Source organism: Rhamphochromis longiceps, linkage group LG12 (genome assembly GCF_057381845.1).
Source record: "Rhamphochromis longiceps isolate RC_006_pf linkage group LG12, R_longiceps_female_GT1.1, whole genome shotgun sequence".
NCBI classification, from domain to species: Eukaryota; Metazoa; Chordata; class Actinopteri; order Cichliformes; family Cichlidae; genus Rhamphochromis; species Rhamphochromis longiceps.
The window spans coordinates 44,656,086-44,679,507 of NC_140568.1; the positions used below are offsets into that span (position 1 = coordinate 44,656,086).

General features: G+C 42.8%; 1 protein-coding gene and 1 long non-coding RNA gene across 2 annotated transcripts; both read right to left on the reverse strand.

The window, feature by feature from the left end:
- Positions 1–5,376: 5,376 nt before the first annotated feature.
- On the reverse strand, positions 5,377–10,486 carry LOC146658106 (actin, cytoplasmic). Its single transcript, XM_085426543.1, has 9 exons — positions 10,332–10,486; positions 8,229–8,353; positions 8,028–8,156; positions 7,360–7,470; positions 7,104–7,188; positions 6,734–6,895; positions 6,443–6,634; positions 6,150–6,331; positions 5,377–5,851 (listed from the first exon to the last, which is right to left on the reverse strand). The coding sequence occupies exons 2-9, from the start codon at positions 8,349–8,351 to the stop codon at positions 5,708–5,710; spliced, it is 1,128 nt and encodes a 375-aa protein (XP_085282669.1). The 5' UTR covers positions 8,352–8,353; positions 10,332–10,486; the 3' UTR covers positions 5,377–5,707.
- Positions 10,487–20,562: 10,076 nt separating this feature from the next.
- LOC146658107 (uncharacterized) lies at positions 20,563–22,080 on the reverse strand. Its single transcript, XR_014914148.1, has 2 exons — positions 21,277–22,080; positions 20,563–21,191 (listed from the first exon to the last, which is right to left on the reverse strand). It is a non-coding gene; the product is annotated as an uncharacterized LOC146658107 (long non-coding RNA).
- Positions 22,081–23,422: the final 1,342 nt, after the last annotated feature.

Sequence of the window (23,422 nt, forward strand, 5' to 3'; positions counted from 1 at the left end):
TTCTGTGCAATCATTCACTCTATTGTTGGCAACAGCTTGAAAAAACTTACCACTCAGCAGTGCGGAAGCAGTGACGCAAGACGATGGCGGTCCAGCGCCTCAGCTTCTGCTTATAAGCTGGTAGCAGGACGACCAAGGAGAGATCTGATTTGCTGAAGGCTGGTTGGGGGCGGGCACATGTGAACGAGGTACTTTTGTTCTCACAGGACCACCAGCCAAGCCGGGAACTGAGGAATTCAGCCATTTCTCCGTATAGTATCCTGATGGAAAGTCATCCTGGTCATCCTTTTTCCAAAGTTAGGATGTTAGCTAGAACAATGGTGGGAAGTGAGGAATGGTGCTGTCTGTTCATCAGCTGGACCATGACCCCGGCTCCTTTCCTCCGGCGTAGTTTCTGCTCAGGGGCATTTGTGTGGTCGAAGGTGACCTGTGGCATTTAAACAGCACGTTTCCAACAGCTCATGCTGCACAAAGTACTTTACACACTAAAATGCAACTAAAATAAGTAAAATGCACAACAATCATGCAATACAATTTAAAAGAGAAATAATAATACAATAAGAAAATAAAAAACAACAACGACTAATCTGTTTAAACAAAAAGTGTTCGGGTCAATGTGTGCTAAGAGACAGTCCATAAAAATGTGTCCAGTGTTTGTGCAGATTGAATATTTAGACTCAGACTGTTGCAGAATCTGCAAGTGTTAAAAACACGAGGAAAACGTGAAACTGAGTATGATGGCGAGTGATGGCAGCCATCCTCGTCGGCGCCATCTGATAATCTAAAACACTGCATTAACCATGAAAAAACCCACTGCCATCTTTACACACAGCCCCCTGTTTTACTCCCCAATTATGCAAATGAACACAGTTTTAAAAACAAACAGTTTGATTGACTTTCTCAATCAAACTTTACAGGCAGCTGAAATCTGGAACTCATCCGCGACTCATCTTCATCCTGCCCCAAGTGGAGGAGTTCAAGTATCTCGGGGTCTTGTTCGCGAGTGATGGGAGAAGGGAGCCGGAGATCGACAGACGGATTGGGGCTGCAGCTGCAGTAATGCGGACGCTGCACCGGTCCGTCGTGGTGAAGAGGGAGCTGAGTGTAAAAGCGAAGCTCTCAATTTACCGGTCGATCTACGTCCCTACCCTCACCTATGGCCACGAGCTGTGGGTAGTGACCGAAAGAACGAGATCGCGGATACAAGCGGCAGAAATGAGCTTCCTCCGAAGGGTGGCTGGCCTCTCCCTTAGAGATAGGGTGAGGAGTTCGGCCATCCGGGAGGGGCTCAGAGTAGAGCCGCTGCTGCTCCACATCGAAAGGAGCCAGCTGAGGTGGTTCGGGCATCTGACAAGGATGCCCCCTGGGCGCCTCCTGGGTGAGGTGTTCCAGGCATGTCCCACCGGGAGGAGGCCCCGGGGCAGACCCAGGACACGCTGGAGAGATTGAGAGGTGGCTGGGGAGAGGGAGGTCTGGGCCTCTTTGCTTAGGCTGCTGCCCCCGCGACCCGGCCTCGGATAAAGCAGATGAAGATGGATGGATGGAATCTGGAACCTGCATTTTATCTGCATTTTAATTTTTTCATTTCTAAATGTGGAAATTGTCGTGATGCACAAACAAAATTTATGACATTATCTTATTGTATTATTTTTGTATAATAAAAAAAATGTATTATACAAATCTATAGAAATTCAAATGTATTATTTAAAAACACATGTTGCAATAAAAGATTACATTTGTAGATTCTGTGCTAACTTTTAACATTTTTGTTACCATTTCAGTGTCGGAGACGAGGGCTGTTCTGTGGGGAGCAGCTGGTCTGAGTGGGAAACTTCTTACTGGGAGAGACAAATTTAACAGAGTGGACGAAAAGTGGACTCAAAGCAAAGAAACAGTTCTCATCAACACAGATCTGCTTCATTCCAGCATCTCTGAAGACAAACTAAAAGGGCTCTCATGTGTTCCTGCTAGTCATACAGCCTGAGGACTTGACACAGCAACACAAACTGAGGCTCTCTGTAATTCTGAACATCTTCAGTGATTATTCTTTTGACCATTCACTGGTCCTGACATCAACACCCAGAGCTGATGGAGAGACCTTTGCAGGTCTTGATCAGATTTCAGTCTCGGAGACAGAAATTCTTCAAGTTCAGGAGTTGCAGACAAAAATGGATCTAAGTGTAGAGCGTAATGATGGGAGGCATGTGATCTGTCATCCAAGCAGAGCTGGAGCTCCTGTTAACTTTGTGCTCTATGGTTACGTTTACAGGAATATTCACATTGGTTGCAAGTTTTTATTTTAATACATTTGTAGGAATTTCAAGCTGTTTTTCACGTTGTCATTATGGATCATTGTGCTGAATTTTGAGAAGAAAAATGATTTTAATAAATTGTGGAATAAAGCTGTAACATGACAAAATGTGGAAGAAGTGAAGTGCTGTTAAAACCTTCAGCATGCTGTGTAGTTAGTAAATAATATAAATGTTTCATTTGGAAATCGAGTCAGTGCCAATAACTACACCACCTCCACTGTGACACCCAGGTTTCTCACTGGAAATACAGCACACACAGAGCTGTTACATAAAAGACACTGTCCACAAAACATGTCCAACACCAGCTTCATCTTTTCTGAACATAAGTCAGGATATTGTCTTTTTGAATTAATGGAACTAAAACAACATTTCACCGTTATATGTATACAGTTATAATTTACTGGAAATCACTAAGTAAACCTGGACAACCTGTCAAATAACAATCAAACCTCTTCTCAAACATAATCAGTGTGGAGAACATCTGTTCTCATCACTGGTTTTGTTTTTCCATCTCATAGATTAGAAAAGCTTCATGAAGCAGAGATTAATTTAATGCTGTAATAGAAAGACATGAGAACATACAAGAGAATAAAGGAAGCAATCATAGTAAAAGTAAGTAAATGTCATGAACCGAAGCAAAAGTTTATTTATATAGCACTCTTCACAGACAGACAGGTGAAGAAACATCGAGACGCTTGGGATAAAGAAAGAACGGCGATCTGGGAGCGAATGCATGAGGAGGATAAACTGAACCAGGAGGAGGTGAAAGCAAGTAACAGAAAGCTGCAGTAGGATGAAACACCGCATCTATTCATGGATTATTCTGCTGCTGTCATTGCTTTTATTTTTATGTAACACACTGATGCAAAGACCACAGAAAAAACACACGTGAAGTATTAAAACATGCATGTGTATTTGCATAAAAAGGAAACAAGTGTGTATTTAGGAGGTGAAGAACAAAAATCTAAATCAAAAGGTGACGAGTCAGTAACAGCTTGGATGCAGGTGCATCACCAGGAAGGTGACCTACCCACTGAATGTAAGCTTTTAACTGTCCAAAGTTACTTTACTTACGTCTGTGGTGAAACGTCATCGTTTTATTGTTGTGATTTTCTTTTCTAATTTTAGACAAATGTCCTCCTGACATGTGTGCGTTCGTCTGAGGCCTTTTTAATTTCTCTCATCTGTGAGATTAGCTGAAACACAAACACTGAAACAACAAAGCTGCTACTGATTCCTAAGCCTGTTCCCATGTCGGCAGATCGCAATATTGACATTATTTTGAAATGTACATGTTCATTTGTGTAAGTTACTCAGATGAGGTGGAAAGTTGAGCCTTGGGGAACAGATTTAAACTCTTTTAATGATGGAGCAAAAAAAAAATTACCCTGAAAATCTGCTCAAATTAAAAACAGTCGTGCTTTTAAATGTGATGAGATTGTTTGTTAGTGATGAATGTTTCATACATTTTTTTACATTTTTAGTGTGATGGTTGATCCTTTGTTTGCTAGTGTTTTTTATTTCTTTATCTTTGTTGCAGTTTGAGTGAGTGTGTAGTTCATGTTGAAAACTAACTTCTGGCTTAGCTGCAGATGAAACGTCTACACAGAGCTGAAACATTTTGCAGCAACGTGTTCACTCTGTGTGAGAGACGATTTAAACCCGTGTTCACAATAAAACATCAACTGTGTCCATTGTGAGTTGGATGACTGAGAACCTTCACAGACATATTGTGAGTTATTCTGTAACCAGGAGACATACAAGGCATTATGTCATCGCCTTCAAAGGTGGTTCAGATGCTTTTACAGGATTTTTGCAATTTTTTTTTTTTTTTTTTTTAACTTGTGCTGAAGCTCAGGAAACACAAAGAAATGCCATAAAAAAATACAGCTCACAGTACAGAGCAGTGTTCCTGTTGTGGAGCTACCGCAAGTTTGCAGAATGCAGCAGTCGCAGTTATGTACAACATGTTTAATGTTAATTATACACTAAAATGTTTGTGCAAACAGAAGCCAACAGGTGTGTTAATATATTATTAATACAAGTAATAGTCACACCCAAGATTTGCTGCCCCCCTGCTGGCAAGACCTTTGTTGGTAATAATGTTAATCGACATGCGCATAAGAGGGGAAGTCACCCTACTGCCTCTCAAATATATTAAGTTCAAACATTAATATATTCATTCCTGCAGACACAATTTTTTTCACTCTGTACGTTCCTCAAGATTTCCAATCACCTCTGCTCCGTTTGTATCCTACCACAATATTTTTAGTGGCTCTTATATAGCCACCACATATTGGCCCCTTTTATTTATCTCACACACACACACACACACACACAAAAAAAAAAAATAAAATAAAAAAAAAATATATAAAATGAAGGTCAAACAGGGAAAACAAGTGTCAGAATGAAGCTTATTTATATTCCTTTCCGGTACATTTGACTAAAGACCGTCATCAGGTAAAACTGCCAGCTCAGCCACAGCAGTGAGCTGTACTCTTCAGGTGTGCAGGTCAGTCCGGAGATGGCATTGTATCCTGGGTGAACGTCAGCTGAGCTGAGAGGACAGATCCTTCTGAAATTCTTAATGTTCAACAAATTCTGTATTCAGCAATTAAGCGGGTGACGGTGGGATGACCAACATTATGCACTCACTTGATCAGCCAATCCACAAAGTGGTGAAATGTAGTGAAACTGACAAACTGTAGCACAACACCTCAGTGTTTGCAGGTTTAACAAGACCAAATGTAAACTTACAGAAACTATTTTATAAATCAAATTTTCAAAACCATTTCCTGCATTTACTACAGAAATGTGCTTTTAGAGGGTTTGGATGAGTTTAAGAATTGCAGGTACCAATACTCTACCAGATGATGGCAGCCACTAGTCATTGTTTAAAGTTAGCACAAAGCTAAACTGCATTTAGCGAGAACGGACCATCAACTTTGCTTTCTCTATGCTAATCAGCATAAAATGTGGGATTAGACCAGAGTTCAATGTTTGCATTCAACAAATGCAAACATTGGTGCGGGGCTTATAGCAATAAACTCAAACCACTCAGTGATTAAGTAAATAAATGATATTTTATTGAAAGATTTACCTGAACAGTTTGTAGAGTTTTATGACAGGTTATTTGACCAGAGAGATGCAGTGGAACTTAATGTCTAACAGTTTGCAACAGCTCAAACCAACTTTCCTCAAACTGGACTAGAATTGCTAAGTGTGTTTTAAATGCTGTTTAAGTGAAACTTGTACTGTAACACTAAAACCCGAGTCCTCATATTCACAGCATCTTCAGGCGTGTCCATGCGAGACAAACCAGACGCACATCTAGCTGGGACAGTGGAAGTACGGCGAATCTTGCAAGGGCGGAGGGGGAGGAGCATGGAAGCATTTTAGAAGCACTTGCGGTGAACAATGGCGGGGCCGGACTCATCGTACTCCTGCTTGCTGATCCACATCTGCTGGAAAGTCGAGAGAGAGGCCAGGATGGAGCCGCCGATCCAGACGGAGTACTTCCTCTCGGGGGGAGCGATAATCTGGAGACGAGAACAGATTAGACACGAGGCAGGTAAGTACCTGTAGGCCCGTCTAGAGATGCACAGCAGCAGGTAGTTAAGTTTGAAAAAATGTACACTAGAGGGCAGCAAAACTAGCTTCAGAGATTTATGTAGTGGTGCCAAATGCCAGAGGAGGAGGAGGGTGTAAGTGGCACCGTTAAAGTGCAACACAGCCTCCTGTCATGCATGGGCAGAAGTTGATGACAGATTTAAAGTTTGCAGTTTTTAAAGTGCAACACTGCACAAGTTTACAGCTCAAGAGATCCAAGTAACAAACCTTAATTTTCATGGTGGGCGGGGCCAGGGCAGTGATCTCTTTCTGCATGCGGTCGGCGATGCCGGGGTACATGGTGGTGCCACCGGACAGCACAGTGTTGGCGTACAGGTCCTTACGGATGTCCACGTCACACTTCATGATGCTGTTGTAGGTCGTCTCGTGGATACCAGCCGACTCCATACCTGAATGAAGTTTTAGTGCAGAAGTGAGAGACCTGATGCACCAAGGCTTCAGCACCTTTCAGAAAAATTCAACAACAGGCGTCTCTGGAGGGTCATTGATGATTTACAAACCAAGGAACGAAGGCTGGAAGAGCGCCTCGGGACAGCGGAACCGCTCATTGCCGATGGTGATGACTTGTCCATCAGGAAGCTCGTAGCTCTTTTCCAGGGAGGAAGAGGAAGCTGCTGTCTGCATCTCCTGCTCAAAGTCCAGAGCCACGTAACAGAGCTTCTCCTTGATGTCACGCACGATCTCACGCTCGGCTGGAGGTCAGAGTTGACAGTTAAATGGACACTTCATGGTTTGTAACTGCAGATTATGGCTTTACATCAGCATGCTTGAAGGTAAAACTGCACACATACCAGTGGTGGTGAAGCTGTAGCCTCGCTCGGTCAGGATCTTCATCAGGTAGTCTGTCAGATCTCTGCCGGCCAGATCCAGACGGAGGATGGCGTGAGGCAGAGCGTAGCCCTCGTAGATGGGCACAGTGTGGCTGACACCGTCACCAGAGTCCATCACAATACCTGCAGGACAGAACACTCAGGTCACTCTGGAACCACTGAGCTTTGTGCTTCCTCTAATGGTCACTAGCTGCTGCTCTGAGCAGGGCCAGAGCATACTCAGAGCCTGCTGCCCTAACCCCCAACTGAAGAAACGAGCCCCAAGCTAAACAAGGAAGTTTATCTGAAGCAGAACTCTGCACAGCAAGATCCTGAAATGCTGGAGACCCACCTGTGGTACGGCCAGAAGCATACAGCGACAGCACGGCCTGGATGGCCACGTACATGGCAGGAGTGTTGAAGGTCTCGAACATGATCTGCACCAGAGAAAGACTTTAATGTACAAGTGCTATAATTACACCATTAGCCTGGAAATTAACTTCTTTTTCTACAAGTGCAAAATGCATCCAGGCTAGAAAACCTTCACAGGTACAGGATCAACAGGTTCAGCGTATCAGCGCTTTAATCAGAGATGGTCCTTCACACACCTGCGTCATCTTCTCCCTGTTGGCTTTGGGGTTGAGAGGAGCCTCAGTCAGCAGCACTGGATGCTCCTCAGGAGCAACACGGAGCTCGTTGTAGAAGGTGTGATGCCAGATCTGCACGACAAAGGCAGCTTGCAAGTTAAGTACAAGTGCGATTAAATCAGAAGGTATTCAGTCTGAACTCTGATTCTTCTCAGGTGATGAATTCAAAGTTGAAAAGTTGGCATCTTTCAGCAGCAAGACAAGAGCAAACCAAACAAATAAACCCCTCCCCCCCAAAAAAAAAAAAAAAAAAAATAAAGAAATAAAATAAAACCAGTTTAGCTTTTTGTGGTTTTCTATTGAAACTGGTCAGATTTCATTCAGGGGTTTAACCTCCTAAGACCCAAACTCTTCCACAACAGGCATTTTTAATTTCTCTTTGATATTTGGACATATTGGGGCCCCGATGAATGTGAAAATTAAGAATTGTTGTTTCTACGAAAAATGAGCCACATATGAGGAAACATTTTGACAGAACAGTAGCAGTATAATGTCCTCATAACTGGATATCAGGCCGAAATTGAGTATTTTCATCTTAATAACCCAAAATGTCCACATATGGACGCCAGGTCCTAAGAGGTTAAAGAAAACCTGTAGTGAGAGATGTCAGCTTTGATAAAGTCCTTCACCTTCTCCATGTCGTCCCAGTTTGTGACGATGCCGTGCTCGATGGGGTACTTCAGGGTCAGGATGCCCCTCTTGCTCTGAGCCTCGTCTCCCACGTAGCTGTCCTTCTGTCCCATTCCCACCATCACACCCTGCAGACACAGTTACACGCGTCAGGCTCATGCGCAGGGTTGCAGTCAAATTCCTGAGAGTGATGTTCGTACCTGGTGCCTCGGGCGACCGACGATAGAGGGGAAGACAGCACGGGGGGCGTCGTCTCCAGCGAAACCCGCTTTGCACATACCGGAGCCATTATCAACAACGAGGGCAGAGATTTCTTCATCCATGTCTGAAAGAACACAGTCATTCACATAATCAGAGGGTAAAACTCTTAAAGTAAATAGGTTAACAATTCTGTTCTGCAGTGTTAGTCAGTGACTGGCTGCTCCCGTATGGGATCAGAACGATGCCACCTTATCCCACAGTCCAGCCAATGATGCGATTCACTCGTATATACGCAGCTAATCCACGTGGCTGACAGGCTCTGACAGCGTCCTTATGTGCCGGTGTTTTAGCAAAGAGGCTGATGTGGAGTGAAGCCACGTTAATGACAACGTGTACAACCACTGGAGATGTGAGCAGGACAGACGGAACAACTGACGGAGAAAGTGTGGACTTTATAGCAGCTTTTATAAAAGTTTGATAAAAATATCTGCAATGTTTGGTTTTCTTCCTGAATACTGTCGTCGTTTATATTTACTGCAGGAAGAAACAGTAAAAAAAAACAGTGTTTTATAAGGAAAACACTCTCCGCCTGTGAGCAAACCCCTGCCCCCAGCCTTATGGGGACCAATCAAAAAAATTATATGGGAACATGGCATTCATTGTTGTGGCACAAAATTTGTGTTGTATCAGATTTGATGCAGAACAGCTGATTGTTCTGTAAATAGTTTTAAATGTTTATTTAAAAAAAAAAACAACCCTTGGCTGCATTTTTAGGCAAACAGCTGCAAAAAACTTTGTTGATTGCAAAATTCAGTTACTTTTTTGAAGAACTAAATAATTAATTGCCCAACATTGGTCATTATTTACTGCATTTCAGTTACAGGACTCTACTTATGACTCATTGTCATAATTATGAGTCAGAGCAAAAAAAATAAATACAAAGTTAGTCATTTTTACTTCCAATAGTGTTAACATACTGCACAGGTCCTGAACAAGATTTTTTTAAAACTTTCATTGTAAGTGGGCTAAAGCAGTTAATTAAAAGTAGTCTAACATAAATGCTGTAATTTGATTACTTTAATAAACCATGTAACTTGGATGATTCGATGCTGGCGTGATCACAGTGCACACGTCTGCTGTTGCTCACAGTGACCCAGGGACGCTCAGGGAGTTTGTGTGTTCGCTCAGACACATGAAACATTAGAGGGAACATTGATGGTGGGTGGGGCTTCTGGCTAAACTGAGTTGTTTTGTCACATTTTTCAGTCGAGAACATTTCAACAAGTTCAGACAGAACAAACTCTTCTGCTCTGCAAACCCAGATTCTCATCTGGCTCAGTCCATTATGAACAACGTTTGTAGTTTCTATGCACGTGTCCAGGTCACACATCTTTTTAAGTTGGCTGAACAGAAAACTACAGCAGCAGGTCTGATTATGTAAGAGTTAGAAACAGGAAGCACAGAGGAGCAGCCCTTCCCTCAGGTCATCACTCATTCACTGAAGATGGATTTTGACACAGTTTTTAAACTTGAATAAATCTCATGCAGTCATGAACATTAAAGAAATCATCACATTTCTCACTTTAAGTTTCAGAAAAACATGACCTGCACGTTTTACAAAACAGTGAGATGTTAGCTGACTTTGGCATTTTTTCCCTTTAACATCAGTTTGTTGTATATTTTCCTCCAGTTTTACTTAAAGATCTCAGCATCAATTCAGCTTTTATCGTGCAGGCTGGTTTAAACCAGCATCCTCCGGCCTCACAGAGGCTTTCCTCCGGCCTCACAGAGGGTTTCCTCCGGCCTCACAGAGGCTTTCCTCCGGCCTCACAGAGGCTTTCCTCCGGCCTCACAGAGGCTTTCCTCCGGCCTCACAGAGGCTTTCCTCCGGCCCCTGTGAGCTCAGTCAGATCAGAGTTAGCGGCTTGAGAACCGGTTTGTTCTTTAGCGCCTCTCTAATGAAACCGCAGCTCAGAGTAACATCGTGTTTCAGCTGCGGCAGCTTTAACTTTAAATCTGAGCTCTTTAATTAAACCGAGCTTCAGCCTCATTGTTCCACTTTGACCTCCGAACTACATGAGAAACTGTACTCTGAGTGTTACCTGTGCAGGTGAGTCAGGCGCGTCTGTGGTGAAGTCTCGCGGATGCTTCTCTGGCCCAGCTGTGCGGTTACTGCAGCAACATTAGCGCGAGCGCACCGGCTTTATCCGCGCTCGCGGGACAGCTGGCGTTTCCCATAAAAGGTAACGTTCTGACAGCCGCGCTCTAATTGGTCCAGGTGACCAGGACCTCGCAGGTGCTCTCAGCTGGCGCGCTGATTGGCTGTAGGAGGCATCCGTCAAAGGGGAGGGGCCAGCACCAGAGACGGAATCCTGATTTCTCCTCCGCCACAAAAATCCTGCAAAGGTTTTAATCTAATATGGAGTCCGCCTGAGAACGAGGACGCTGATTGGCCAGGAGCACCGGAAGTAAGCTCTGGATTAAATGTAGTTTATTCTCTGCGCTGATGAATATTAAAGAAAGCCCCAGTAAACCAAAAATAGCTGAGTATACATCACACAGAAGGTCAAACAGGAGGAAATAATAATACAAAAAAAACTTTATTTATTTATTCAAGTTCAAATGTTTGGTCACATGATTGCAATCAGGAACCACTGACTTGGAAAACTGTGACTGGAGTGAAGCGAGAGCATGAGGGGTGAAAGCAAACATCCCTTCATCATTCTCCTCTCTGAGACAGAAACGTGAAAGGAAACGTTTTAGTAGTTGTAGCTGCTCATGAAACAAGACTCCAGGAAACTGTCGAGGAACTCGGTGTGACTTTGTGGCTCTGCAGAGCTGCTCTCAGCCTGATGATCCACAGGTCTGTGCAGGTACAGATAAACGCTCACCTGAGGCAGAATAAGCGTTGGCGTCCTGTTCCTGCCTCTGTGAGCCGGACTGACACAGAGAGAAACAGGCTGAAACACTCAGGTCATGGTCTGAACGCAGTTTTCCTCTTCTAACACACAGAAGGTCTTTCCAAACTTAAGGTTAGTATTTTAACATTCATGGGAAAAACAGAGTTTCACAAGCCTGTGAGCTGAGTCAGATCACTGTGGGTGTGGAATTAATCTGACTCTAACGATCAGTGGCTGTTCTGGGATGTCGGCTGTGCAGCATCTGAGGTTTATAAGCTGTGAACAAATATTTAGTGACCTGAGCTTCATGAAATCACTGAGGTTCCCTCAGAGACAGAACACCTGCACAAACATCTGTAATCAGATATTTGAAATCTATATTGGATGATACAATTAAGCTGTTTCCAGCTCAGTGTTTTCTGCTGCACTCTGGACTCTATCAGATGACTCCAGGACATGCAGATTTTTATCACACAGCAGTTGGTGTCACTCCATGCTGGCTATGAATCCCTGCGGCGGCACGTTTCTGTAATCGTGCTTCTCTGATGTTGTTTTGTGCGGATAAAAGCCGTTCATGCTGAAAGTCCATCCTACCATGGAGCGACCGGCCCTGCAGACTACAAGAATAACTTACTGCAGTAAGCAAACATAACAGCAAATTAAAAACCACAACAATCTGTATTTCTTCTCATTTGTTATTGACTATGTAAAAAAAATATTACATATTCATAATGTAAATAAACTCCTGAGGGTGTCCTGCTCCTGCCTGACCCACCTCAGCGGCTCCTCCACCCTGTCTCTAAGGAAGAGACGGACACGGGACACAAGAAGCTCATTTCTGTTGTTTGTATCCATGATTCCACAGTGGCTCTGCAGCTCCGGACCTTCTCCACCTGAGACCACGGCCTCGATTAAGAGCAGCTGATTATTTTCTGCCTTTGATGCATGTATACAGTCATCATGTGAGAGAGGATGAGTGGAGAGAGAATTTCATACGGATGCAGATTTCTAAAAGTTTCTGATCTGGTGTAAAAGAAAGTGAGTTTTGGTTTTGTGTTAGTTTGAGTCTGCAGCTCCGCTGGATGAGGCGGCTGTGAGTTTACAAGAACAAAGTCACGCTCGCTGTCATCTACGTCCTCTTCTGCTGCGCTTTCTTTCCCTTTGTAAATATAATGAAACTGTGCAGTGTGTTTTTTAAAAGTTATCACAGATCGAACACTTGAAAATGTTTGACTGAACATCAAAAATTTGTCGAGTTATTTTGACTAATTTTGGTGGAAAAAAATCAAATCATAAGATCAACAAATGTATTTTGTGCACAGTTTAAGGAATAGTCGTCTAAGATATGTATATTTTCATTCACACACTCTAACATTATAAATGTATTCAGCATATGAAACAAACAGAAACCTGCTGAAGCAGAAATGCTAAAAGCTGCAGTTCCTCTAACGTCCACCAGGGGCTCCAGCACAGAGTCAGTCCCCGTAGGCTCCCGTGTTTAAACTTTACAGTAGAAATAAACATGTTTACATCCTGATACAAAAAATGTTTTGGTCTCTGTACCTAATGTCCCCCATCATACATCATACAACTGTATGGGAGGTTTTTATTATTATTATTATTAACTCATTTGTTTAAATTACCTAGCTTAAAGTTGGGGGCGTGGCCTCTTTGACTGACAGGTAGGTCTGGACTTTGCTTCTTATGTTTGTGGCTTTTGGAGAATTTGAATCCAGTTTTATGACAAATGATACGATTTCTGTGCCGTTAGCTGCTGTTAACTGTTAAATGTGCCTCGAGGTGACTGTTGCTGTGATGTGCTGTCTAAATAAAACTGAACTGAAATGCTTTGCATTATAAAACGTTGTTTAGTAAACAAAGTATTCACTGTTTTCTCTCTCAGCCACAGCATGACATTTTTACATGGAAAACAAGCTGATTGGTTTCTGTTGTTACCAAATCTAAACATTTATTTGCTCGATTTATGATCACAGAATAAAATGTGCAAAACTGAAATCTTTGTACGTTTGTCTTTTTCAGATCATCTCAGTCAGAAACAGAAATCCAAACTTCACTAGGATTGTGTGACGTGATGGACTATAAAATCCCACTAACTCAGCTGCTGGGCTCGTTCAGGTTTATCATGCTGAGTCCTTTTCTGTTTGAATGTGCGCACATTCATAGACCATCACAGTGCAGTGAAGCAGTTTTAGAGCAGCTGATGCGGCTGAGTCAGATCACTGGTTCAAAAATCAATCAAACAAGCATGGATGTGCATCTTTCCTGCACTGAACAGAGTTGATTATCACACACAGTCATACAGCTTTCAGATGAATTTGTCCTTATCTGCAGCTTCCAGTTTCACAGCAGCACAATGAGTCAAACTGTGAAGGTGGATCTGTGACTGATGCACAGCAGCAGAATCACACTGAGTCAAAGTCAGGCCTTATCTGTGTTCACAGCCTCACATGCTCTCATTTTTTAACTAGACAAACTTTCTTTGTTCTGATATGACACGCTGTCAGTTTCCTGGTACGGAGGTGAAACGTCTCTGCAGCTGCATCACAGACGCTGAACTGTCAGCTGTTGTTAGTTGGTTGTAAATTCAGATTTCAGATGATTTTTCACAGAAAGGTGAAGTTTTTGTGGTTTCAGTGTTGTCTTCATGCCTCTGAGACACGTTTTAATGTTCAGCCTTCATCCTCTTCCTCTCAGTCCTCTGACTCAGTGACATGTCCATTAGAACGACACACAGTGCTGCACCTGTGCTCTCGTGGTGCACACGGGTCAACATCTCCACTGAAGTCAGTTTATTTCTGTTTTTTGCCTCAGTTATTTTTTTACATTTGATTTCAATCTTGATTTGTTTCTGTTTTCCTCGTGTCGTACTCATTTTCACAGTTCAGTAAAACTGCTGTTGTGTTGTGTTCATCATTTATTGTCTTTCACTGTGTGAGGAAGCACCCGCCTGTGCTCGTATCCCCTTTTAATGCAGTCAAAACAAAGGATGAACCTTCCTGCTTCACAGTTGCTGCACATTTGTATGTTTTAGCTGCGCAGACGTGTTCCTGCTTCTGTGACGCGCCCTGAACCTGCACAGACGTGTTTGTGCGTTCAACCGCAAAATACAACAATCAAAAGGCTTCATGTATTTATTTATGTACGTGAGAAACTCTGAGACTCTTCTTGTTTTACATTTCAGGATGTGATTTACAGGATTCCTGGGTGATACCTGAGAGTCTGTCCTCCCTCCAACCCACCCCATCTGTCACTCAGTCTGTCCTTGTACGGACTTCACTACAGCTGCATCCTCCAGCTGACACACCTACTGCAGAGAGGAGGGAGGACGTTTTACAACATGTGGCGTTTCATACTTTCACAGATTTATCTGAACGCTGCAGAAACTTAAATTATACACATGCAGGACTCACAGCAGAGATTCAGAACCTGGGATTCAAATATGGAAATATTTAGAGATGAAGCAGATTTCAAAGCTTTATTGATCATTGAACCGTTTTGTACACATCTGTTAACTCTGAGGTTTGCTGCTTCCTTATATGGACGTACCTGACAGCAGAGCAGCCCGACTCTGCTGTCAGGTACGTCACTGTGCAGCAACACCGGACAGAGTCTAAGTTTCACTGAGAAAATCAATGTGAAGCTGACAGCCTGTGAAGCTGAGAGATCATCTGTAGTGAAAATCAAAAATACCTGTTTTTGTTGTTTCACACACAAACTGCCCAGAAATGTTCACACACATCATTCTGACTGTAGCTAGTTTGTAGATTCAGTCACACTTAAATGAACACATCTTTTTATCACCGTGGATGTTACACCATAACCAGATCACCCAATCTCAAGAGACTGCACGAGATTTGGGGAGACCTAAAAGGAAGTGAACCACGTTGCATTAAAATAAGGGGAAACGTTGAGTTCTTCCTCCCTGTTACTGTTCGGATCGTGTCGCCTGGCTGCAGAGCACCGACCTGTCTGCAGAGAGGCGACGCACCGGTCTGCCTCTGCACGCTGATTTAGATCTCCTGTTTGTCGCCCTGCAGTCAGGCAGAGCCGACATTGTCCACATTCTCCGGCTGGTTCGGGCCTGTTCAGGGAGACGGAGGCGTGTCGGCCCGTCTGTGAAACCAGGCAGGCTCCTCCCTCTCAAACTGATTAACATGGAACCACACAGAGACCAAAAAAGGCCTGAAAGCTGCAGCAGAAACTTCCTGGACTGGTCGGAAAATGCAGTCTCCCTGAGAGTCATGCGTGTTCTTCATGAAGCCAAACTGCTTTTCATGAAACTCGGCATGCAGAGACTTGAAGACCGTTCCACACAGTGTCTGTGTGTCTGTCAGAGATGCAGCTCCGTCCTGTGCATCGAAGAATTAGCCGTCAGGAAACGAAGACTTGCTGACTGACACAGATTATTACTTCAGTGCTCTGCAGGCTGATTGCAGTTAAGTCTCAAGTGTTGACAAGAGTGCATCTAAAAACATTTTTATTCATTAAATGATTAATTAATATTTTTATGTCATGAGTGAATAACGGTGGGAGTTCTGTAAGTAGAACGGGTCATCAGCATCTCTTTTTGGTTTTCTCCTTAAAAGCCTTTATTTCTATGTCTGATTTCTAAGTCCTTCGGCGTACGCAGCTTTTTCTCTTCTTTCATGAGGTTTCGTCTAACACTTTGTACTTTTTGCTGTTCCTTCAGAGCTTTGAGCTCCTCGTCATTTTTTTCCATCAGTGTTTCCTATATTTTTCTTTAAATTCTTTAAATTCTTCAGTTTTCCTTTTCTGCCTTTTTAAACCAACTCTTCATATTTCTGTCTCATCACTTTCTTTTCTTCTTTTTCCTTCTGCTCTTCTCATTTGTCTCTTTCCTTCTGAGTTTTTCTTCATCTTCCTGTTGTCATTAGCTTAAATTAGCAACCTAGTTACATTACTAGGTACTTCTATCAAAAATAACTCAGTTACTTCAAGTTACTCGTTACTTTCAAAGTAACTACAGGAAGTGCAGAATTATTAGGCAAATGAGTATTTTGTCCACATCATCCTCTTCATGCATGTTGTCTTACTCCAAGCTGTATAGGCTCGAAAGCCTACTACCAATTAAGCATATTAGGTGATGTGCATCTCTGTAATGAGAAGGGGTGTGGTCTAATGACATCAACACCCTATATCAGGTGTGCATAATTATTAGGCAACTTCCTTTCCTTTGGCAAAATGGGTCAAAAGAAGGACTTGACAGGCTCAGAAAAGTCAAAAATAGTGAGATATCTTGCAGAGGGATGCAGCAGTCTCAAAATTGCAAAGCTTCTGAAGCGTGATCATCGAACAATCAAGCGTTTCATTCAAAATAGTCAACAGGGTCGCAAGAAGCGTGTGGAAAAACCAAGGCGCAAAATAACTGCCCATGAACTGAGAAAAGTCAAGCGTGCAGCTGCCAAGATGCCACTTGCCACCAGTTTGGCCATATTTCAGAGCTGCAACATCACTGGAGTGCCCAAAAGCACAAGGTGTGCAATACTCAGAGACATGGCCAAGGTAAGAAAGGCTGAAAGACGACCACCACTGAACAAGACACACAAGCTGAAACATCAAGACTGGGCCAAGAAATATCTCAAGACTGGTTTTTCTAAGGTTTTATGGACTGATGAAATGAGAGTGAGTCTTGATGGGCCAGATGGATGGGCCCGTGGCTGGATTGGTAAAGGGCAGAGAGCTCCAGTCCGACTCAGACGCCAGCAAGGTGGAGGTGGAGTACTGGTTTGGGCTGGTATCATCAAAGATGAGCTTGTGGGGCCTTTTCGGGTTGAGGATGGAGTCAAGCTCAACTCCCAGTCCTACTGCCAGTTTCTGGAAGACACCTTTTTCAAGCAGTGGTACAGGAAGAAGTCTGCATCCTTCAAGAAAAACATGATTTTCATGCAGGACAATGCTCCATCACACGCGTCCAAGTACTCCACAGCGTGGCTGGTAAGAAAGGGTATAAAAGAAGAAAAACTAATGACATGGCCTCCTTGTTCACCTGATCTGAACCCCATTGAGAACCTGTGGTCCATCATCAAATGTGAGATTTACAAGGAGGGAAAACAGTACACCTCTCTGAACAGTGTCTGGGAGGCTGTGGTTGCTGCTGCACGCAATGTTGATGGTGAACAGATCAAAACACTGACAGAATCCATGGATGGCAGGCTTTTGAGTGTCCTTGCAAAGAAAGGTGGCTATATTGGTCGCTGATTTGTTTTTGTTTTGTTTTGAATGTCAGAAATGTATATTTGTGAATGTGGAGATGTTATATTGGTGTCACTGGTAAAAATAAATAATTGAAATGGGTATATATTTGTTTTTGTTAAGTTGCCTAATAATTATGCACAGTAATAGTCACCTGCACACACAGATATCCCCCTAAAATAGCTAAAACTAAAAACAAACTAAAAACTACTTCCAAAAACATTCAGCTTTGATATTAATGAGTTTTTTGGGTTCATTGAGAACATGGTTGTTGTTCAATAATAACATTATTCCTCAAAAATACAACTTGCCTAATAATTCTGCACTCCCTGTAGTTACTAGGGAAAGTAACTTTGGTCTTACTCAGATTTCTCTTGTTAATGTGTTGCTTCCATAACTTTGCCAGTCTTCTAGCTTGCTTATTTGCCACAAGTGCACTGTGCCACCTACCAATAGAAAGGAAAAAGTAATGTGCACATTTCCACGAGAGAAATCCCACGCCTGGACCGTCGCTGACCGCCGTATGATTCTAGCCTACGTCACAGCGTCATGTGCACTTTTTACACCCAACACAAAAACTGCAGTCGTGGTGCTTTCGATTGTACTCAGAACTCGGAAATTCTGCCTTTTTAATAGAAAGATGTAGGCAACACCAGACTGCAGATGAGCTGCATACAGGGCTGGACTGGGACAAAAAATCGTCCCGGGCATTTTGACTGGAGACCGGCCCACCATTGTAGGAAAAATCATAAAGCCTTTGAATGAAAACAAACACTGTTGTGACAGTGATGTACACTGTTCTGATGGTATATATGCATTAATCTATCAATTGTTTGTTGTAAGATTCAGATAATTATTTATTAAAAGCTAGACATTTTAAATCAGAATAAGAAAGTATTTCTTTGTGCCCCCCTTTCCCTGTTAATGCTCTACCTGCCCCCCTGGCAACACTTTGCTAGACCCGCCCCTGCACAGTTACCAGCTGTCAGCTACGTAAAAAAGGATCCTGGTGTTATTTGTCTCTCAGAAACAGTTCATAACTTCCCTTCAACTCATCCATGTCACCTAAAAGGTAAACCTGTTTCTCCATCACAGCTCTGATGATTCAGTAAGGACATCTCCTGGTTTCATCTTCATGTTTCCCTCTCACCACATATCCAAACCGATATCATGACCAGCAGCTTTACAGCTGTGGCTCCAGCAAACATCAGCTGATACTAGAAATTAATATTAAATAAATTCTAACAGCAGCTGATCAAACGTGCTGCTGTTGTTTAGCGCGACATCCGCTGGTTTCCTCTTTCTGGCGCAAAGTGGGCGATAAACAAACAAGAGAGAAAAGCCGATCAGCTGATCATTGATCAGTTTCATGATTGAAGTAGAAACAGGAGAGGGAGGGGGGAGAATGAGAGGAGAAGAGGCAGCTGTGCAGCGTAAACACAGAATAACTCCAGCTTTGTGCCTTTTTCATTGTAGCTGAAGTCCGGGACAAACTGTGTTTCTTTTCACCTCAATACAAAACGCGTGATATTTTCTCTGAATACCAGACGATTCAGTTTTTTACGGGACGGTTGGAAACTCTACTACTAACCTTATGAATAAAATAAAGTTCACTATCAGTAACATCATAGCACCCACCCAGCTGTATAGAAACTCCGTCATGCTAGCTAGCACGCAGTACGAGTTATTTTAACTGACTGTAAAAAGTCAGCATAACGAAAATAAACTCCACCTAAACTTGGTTTATATCTGACCCAGATAGACTGCAGGGCCCTGTTTCAGGAAGCCGGTTTGGAAAACTCAGAGTGAAAAACGACACTCACGGTTGAGTAACCCCGAACTGTCCAACTCGGAATATTCCGTTTCAGAAAGGCTGATAACAATTAGTTCAGTCAACGCGGAGTTGCTTTAACCCCAAGTGAAGCGCGCGGACGAGGATACATAAAGCCCTGATAAGCGGAGCACAGATTAAGCGAGTCACCATGGAGACGGAGGGAAAGAAGGCGTGGTCAATGTATTTCACAGCGCTTGAGGCCGAAATTCTGATGGCAGCATATGCCGATAACATGCAAATTCCGCGGAAAAAAGTAACACAGCCACAGCTGCAAAAGAAAGGGAGCATGCATGGCAAAACATAGCCGACAGAGTCAATGCGTGAGTGTTAATTTAAACATTGATCGAGGGATTTCCACCCATATAACACGTTATTTTATCATATGTTATTTTATTTGTTATTTTATACATTTTATTTTGTGATGTGATGTGAGCGCAGGTGCAACCCAACAGGCCCCAAACGTTCCTGGCAGCAAGTAAAAATGAAATATAAAAATATAGTCCAAACAGGTAAGGTGTAATTGTATTATGAGCCATAGTGCTTGGTCTGTTTGTCCCATGTAAATCAATTGCAGTTAGAGGCTACATTAATTTTCTTTCTGTAAGCACTTATTGAAATTATCTGAGCACATTACAAGTACATATTTGCTTACTCTGTATGCTCAAATGTGGCCCGTTATAGCCAACAGAAAAAAAGCAGAGGCCTGAAAAACAGGTGGGGGTCCTCCACCACCACCACTCACAGAGGCTGAGCAGTTGGTCCTCAGCCAAAACAGTGGGCGCCCTGTGGCCGAAGGCATCTCTGCGGGGACATCCTCTGAGTCAATAACCCCACAAGACACAAGTGCCTACATAGGGGGTAAATTCAAAATAATACATGATGTGCATACATCCTTTCTTCACAGTCACCTTTGCAGTGCTACTCATTCATTTGATAAACTCTTTACCATAATGGAGTATTTTGTAGTGAAGTTATTTTCCTACTGATTTTGCCTTCCCTCAGTCGTGGTTGTCTTTGAGAGCATAATGACAATGAAGTGTAAGGTGCTTGGTATGTTTGTTAATTGCCATTTGGTCCCTTGTAATTTATAAGTGACCTGTATAAACCTCATATTCTATCAGTTGATGGTGGTGGTGTACTGCATCTGGTGCAGCCTCCTGTTGAGCCAGACCAACATGCAGTTGTGAGTAATACTCCACAGATTATATGAGTTTACAGTAGAACAGCAATGTTGTCTATTTCTTTACTACAGGAAAATAATGAAGAAACATTGACAGCTGTTACAGAGGAGGAAGCAACAGAGACACTTTATGAGGTTTACATCTTTTAATACTTTGTGTACAGGAAACACAGGCGACCAATAAAGCCAGTTGAACAAAAAATCTGTTTATTCTTCTTTCAACATGTTGAGGTGATGGGTCAAAAGAAATGATTGTGACATATGGTGTCTCTGACTGCGCTTCCATCTTGTATGTCCGTGGGAGGGTCAGGATGTTCATGGTTTGGATCACTGCTGATGTTTGGTTCAGAAGGACAGTGTTCTCCTCTAATTGTGGCAATGTTGTGAAGAATCACACATGCCACAATAATGTCACATGCCCTTTCTGGGGTGACCCTGAGTCTTTGCAGGCACTGGAACCGGGCCTTAAGCATTCCGATAGTCATTTCAATTCTGGCTCTTGTCCTGCAATTAGCCAGATTATATCGCTGCTGTGGGCCCGGTTCAGGGTCAGGGTAAGGGGTAAGCAAATAGGGTAAACATGGATACCCCCCATCACCAAGCAAGTAGCCAGTGAACTCTCCTAAGACAGAAGGATACACTTCAGTTCAAATGTCCCTGAAGCAATTGGTCTTTATATATTTTAAAGTATTCTCAACTCACCATGTCCAAATTTTGTGCTCAGTGTACATTCACGGAATATTTGTGAGTCATGGACAGAGCCTGGCCACTTGGCTTCCACATTTGTGATAATGTTGGCAGCATCACATATGATCTTCACAGTGCAGAGAACACAAATTAGCATCCATTACTATGATGAAATAATTTGTTAGTTTGACATGCTACAGGGAACTATGTACCTGTACATTAATGCTGTGGAAAGACTTCCTGTTCACATAGTCTCCTTCATTTACTGAAGGAGCAATGATTGGAATGTGAGTGCCATCTGTACAGCCAATCACGCCTGGGAACCCTGAAAATAAATGTAAAATTTAAGTAGTAGTTCAAGTATCACCACATCATAAATTAAGTTTTGTTCATCCTGATACCTGCAATTTTGTGGCATCCCTCTTTGATAAATCTTGTGGGTCTGTGACCGGGGAACACCACAAACGGGTACAGGAGACGTTTCAGTGCAACTGTAACATTCCTGACTGCCCGACAGACGGTAGCCTTGGAAACGTGCTCAGCGTCACCAATATTATACAGAAAGCTCCCGTTTGCAAAAAACCGAAGTGCAATACAAATAATATGTACAGAACTGAGAGCATGTCCGCGATGTGTCACATGAGCAATATATGGCCTGAGGATGTTATCCAAATAAATTATAGATTGTGCTGAGAAACGGTAACGTTCGCACAGAAAATCATCAGGAAATGATAAAATGTCCAAACGCGCTCTGATCACTCTCTCCCGGCGGAGAGCTCTGCGGAGAATTTGGGCTTCAACATCTACTGGCTCTTCAAGGAAGTGGCACGCCATGTCCGACACTTCCTACTGTCAGGTTTCCGACAAAGGGGCGGAGACAGTCAGGGTTAGTTGTAGTAAACCTGCTAGGGGGCAGGTTAGCTTCACGGAGTGTGTCGTCATAGTGACTCACTCAGAATTAATCTAAACTCGCTTTGTGAAACCGAAAACCCAGAGTTTTCGTTAACTCAGGGTATACTTACTCAGTTTTTCCACTAAACCGGCTTCCTGAAACAGGGCCCAGGTCATAACTTCTTACCTGAAGTTCAGTTCACCGCCTCGGGTCTCTGCTCCTGCCTCCCCTTCCCTCATCCACCTGCTGGCCTCCACCACTTGCTAATGTGCCCAGGGTTGCCAGTTTAAAGGAATCTTCTCCAAACAAACTCAGGATGAACTTCAGAGTTTTCCTGTTCCCCTCAGTGAAACCAGAAGGTTTCACTAACAGCAGCAGAAGATTTGGTCCAGGAGGACAGAGACTCACACATCTCTTCATCTCCTCTCTTAGTGTCTCCATTGCGGTTTATTTCACACATCAAACATTTAGTAAACAGTTAAGCAAATACAAGTAATCTGCAGGTAGTAATAAAATAAACTACTAACTCTTTTAGGCTGCGTCCGCACCTACACGGGTATTTTTGAAAACACAGCTGTTTTGTCCACGTAAACGATGTTTCGAATCACCGAAAACTGAGATTTTTTAAAACTTCTTTTTTGCGTTTACGTGTGGACGAGGAATAAAGAGTTTCTCACGCAACATCAAAGGTATGTGCCTTTTTCCACGTCACGCTGTGGCCACGTTATTGTTTACATGAGATGAGCTGCAGAATGGCAGATAGAGACGAAATACTGTTAATCTGACTGTCTGCAGGTTTTACATGCAGTTACTGTCCCTCCATTTACAAAGGCAGAGGCGTCACGGTGTCATTATTTTACTGTAGTTGTTTTTCCTGTGTAATAATATTCAACATTGCTGTCAATACATTTTTCAAAAATGTAACACTGAATAAAATGTAATTAAAAAATGAATGCAATGATTGTATAAACCCATATTTTATTCACGATAGAGCATAGAAAACATATCAGATGGTTAAAATTAGACATTTTGCTGTTTTATAAAAAATATGAGCACATTTTGAATTTGATGGCAGCAATATGTCTCAAAAACAAAAGGATGGAGAAAGAAGTGATACTGAAAAAGGAAGAGCTACATTGAACACATCATCATCTACAGAACATAATATCGTCAGAACTGACTGAACTGGCACATCTGGAAAAGCTCCATCAGTGCTGAAAGGTATCTACAGGTTTCTTTTTCAGGGAGGGCTTTCACATTCCTGCAGGAAGATGCTAAACCACATCTGCAGGTAGTCCACCAGCACAGCTAGAAGGGTCTAGGTGTTGAACTGGTCTGCCTGCAGTCCAGATCTTTCACCAGCTGGGAACATCTGGAGCATCATGTATTTAAAAACACGTCAAAGAAGAGCCAGCAGTGCTGAGCAACCAGAATCCTCTATCAGACAAGAATGGGAAAAAATTCCT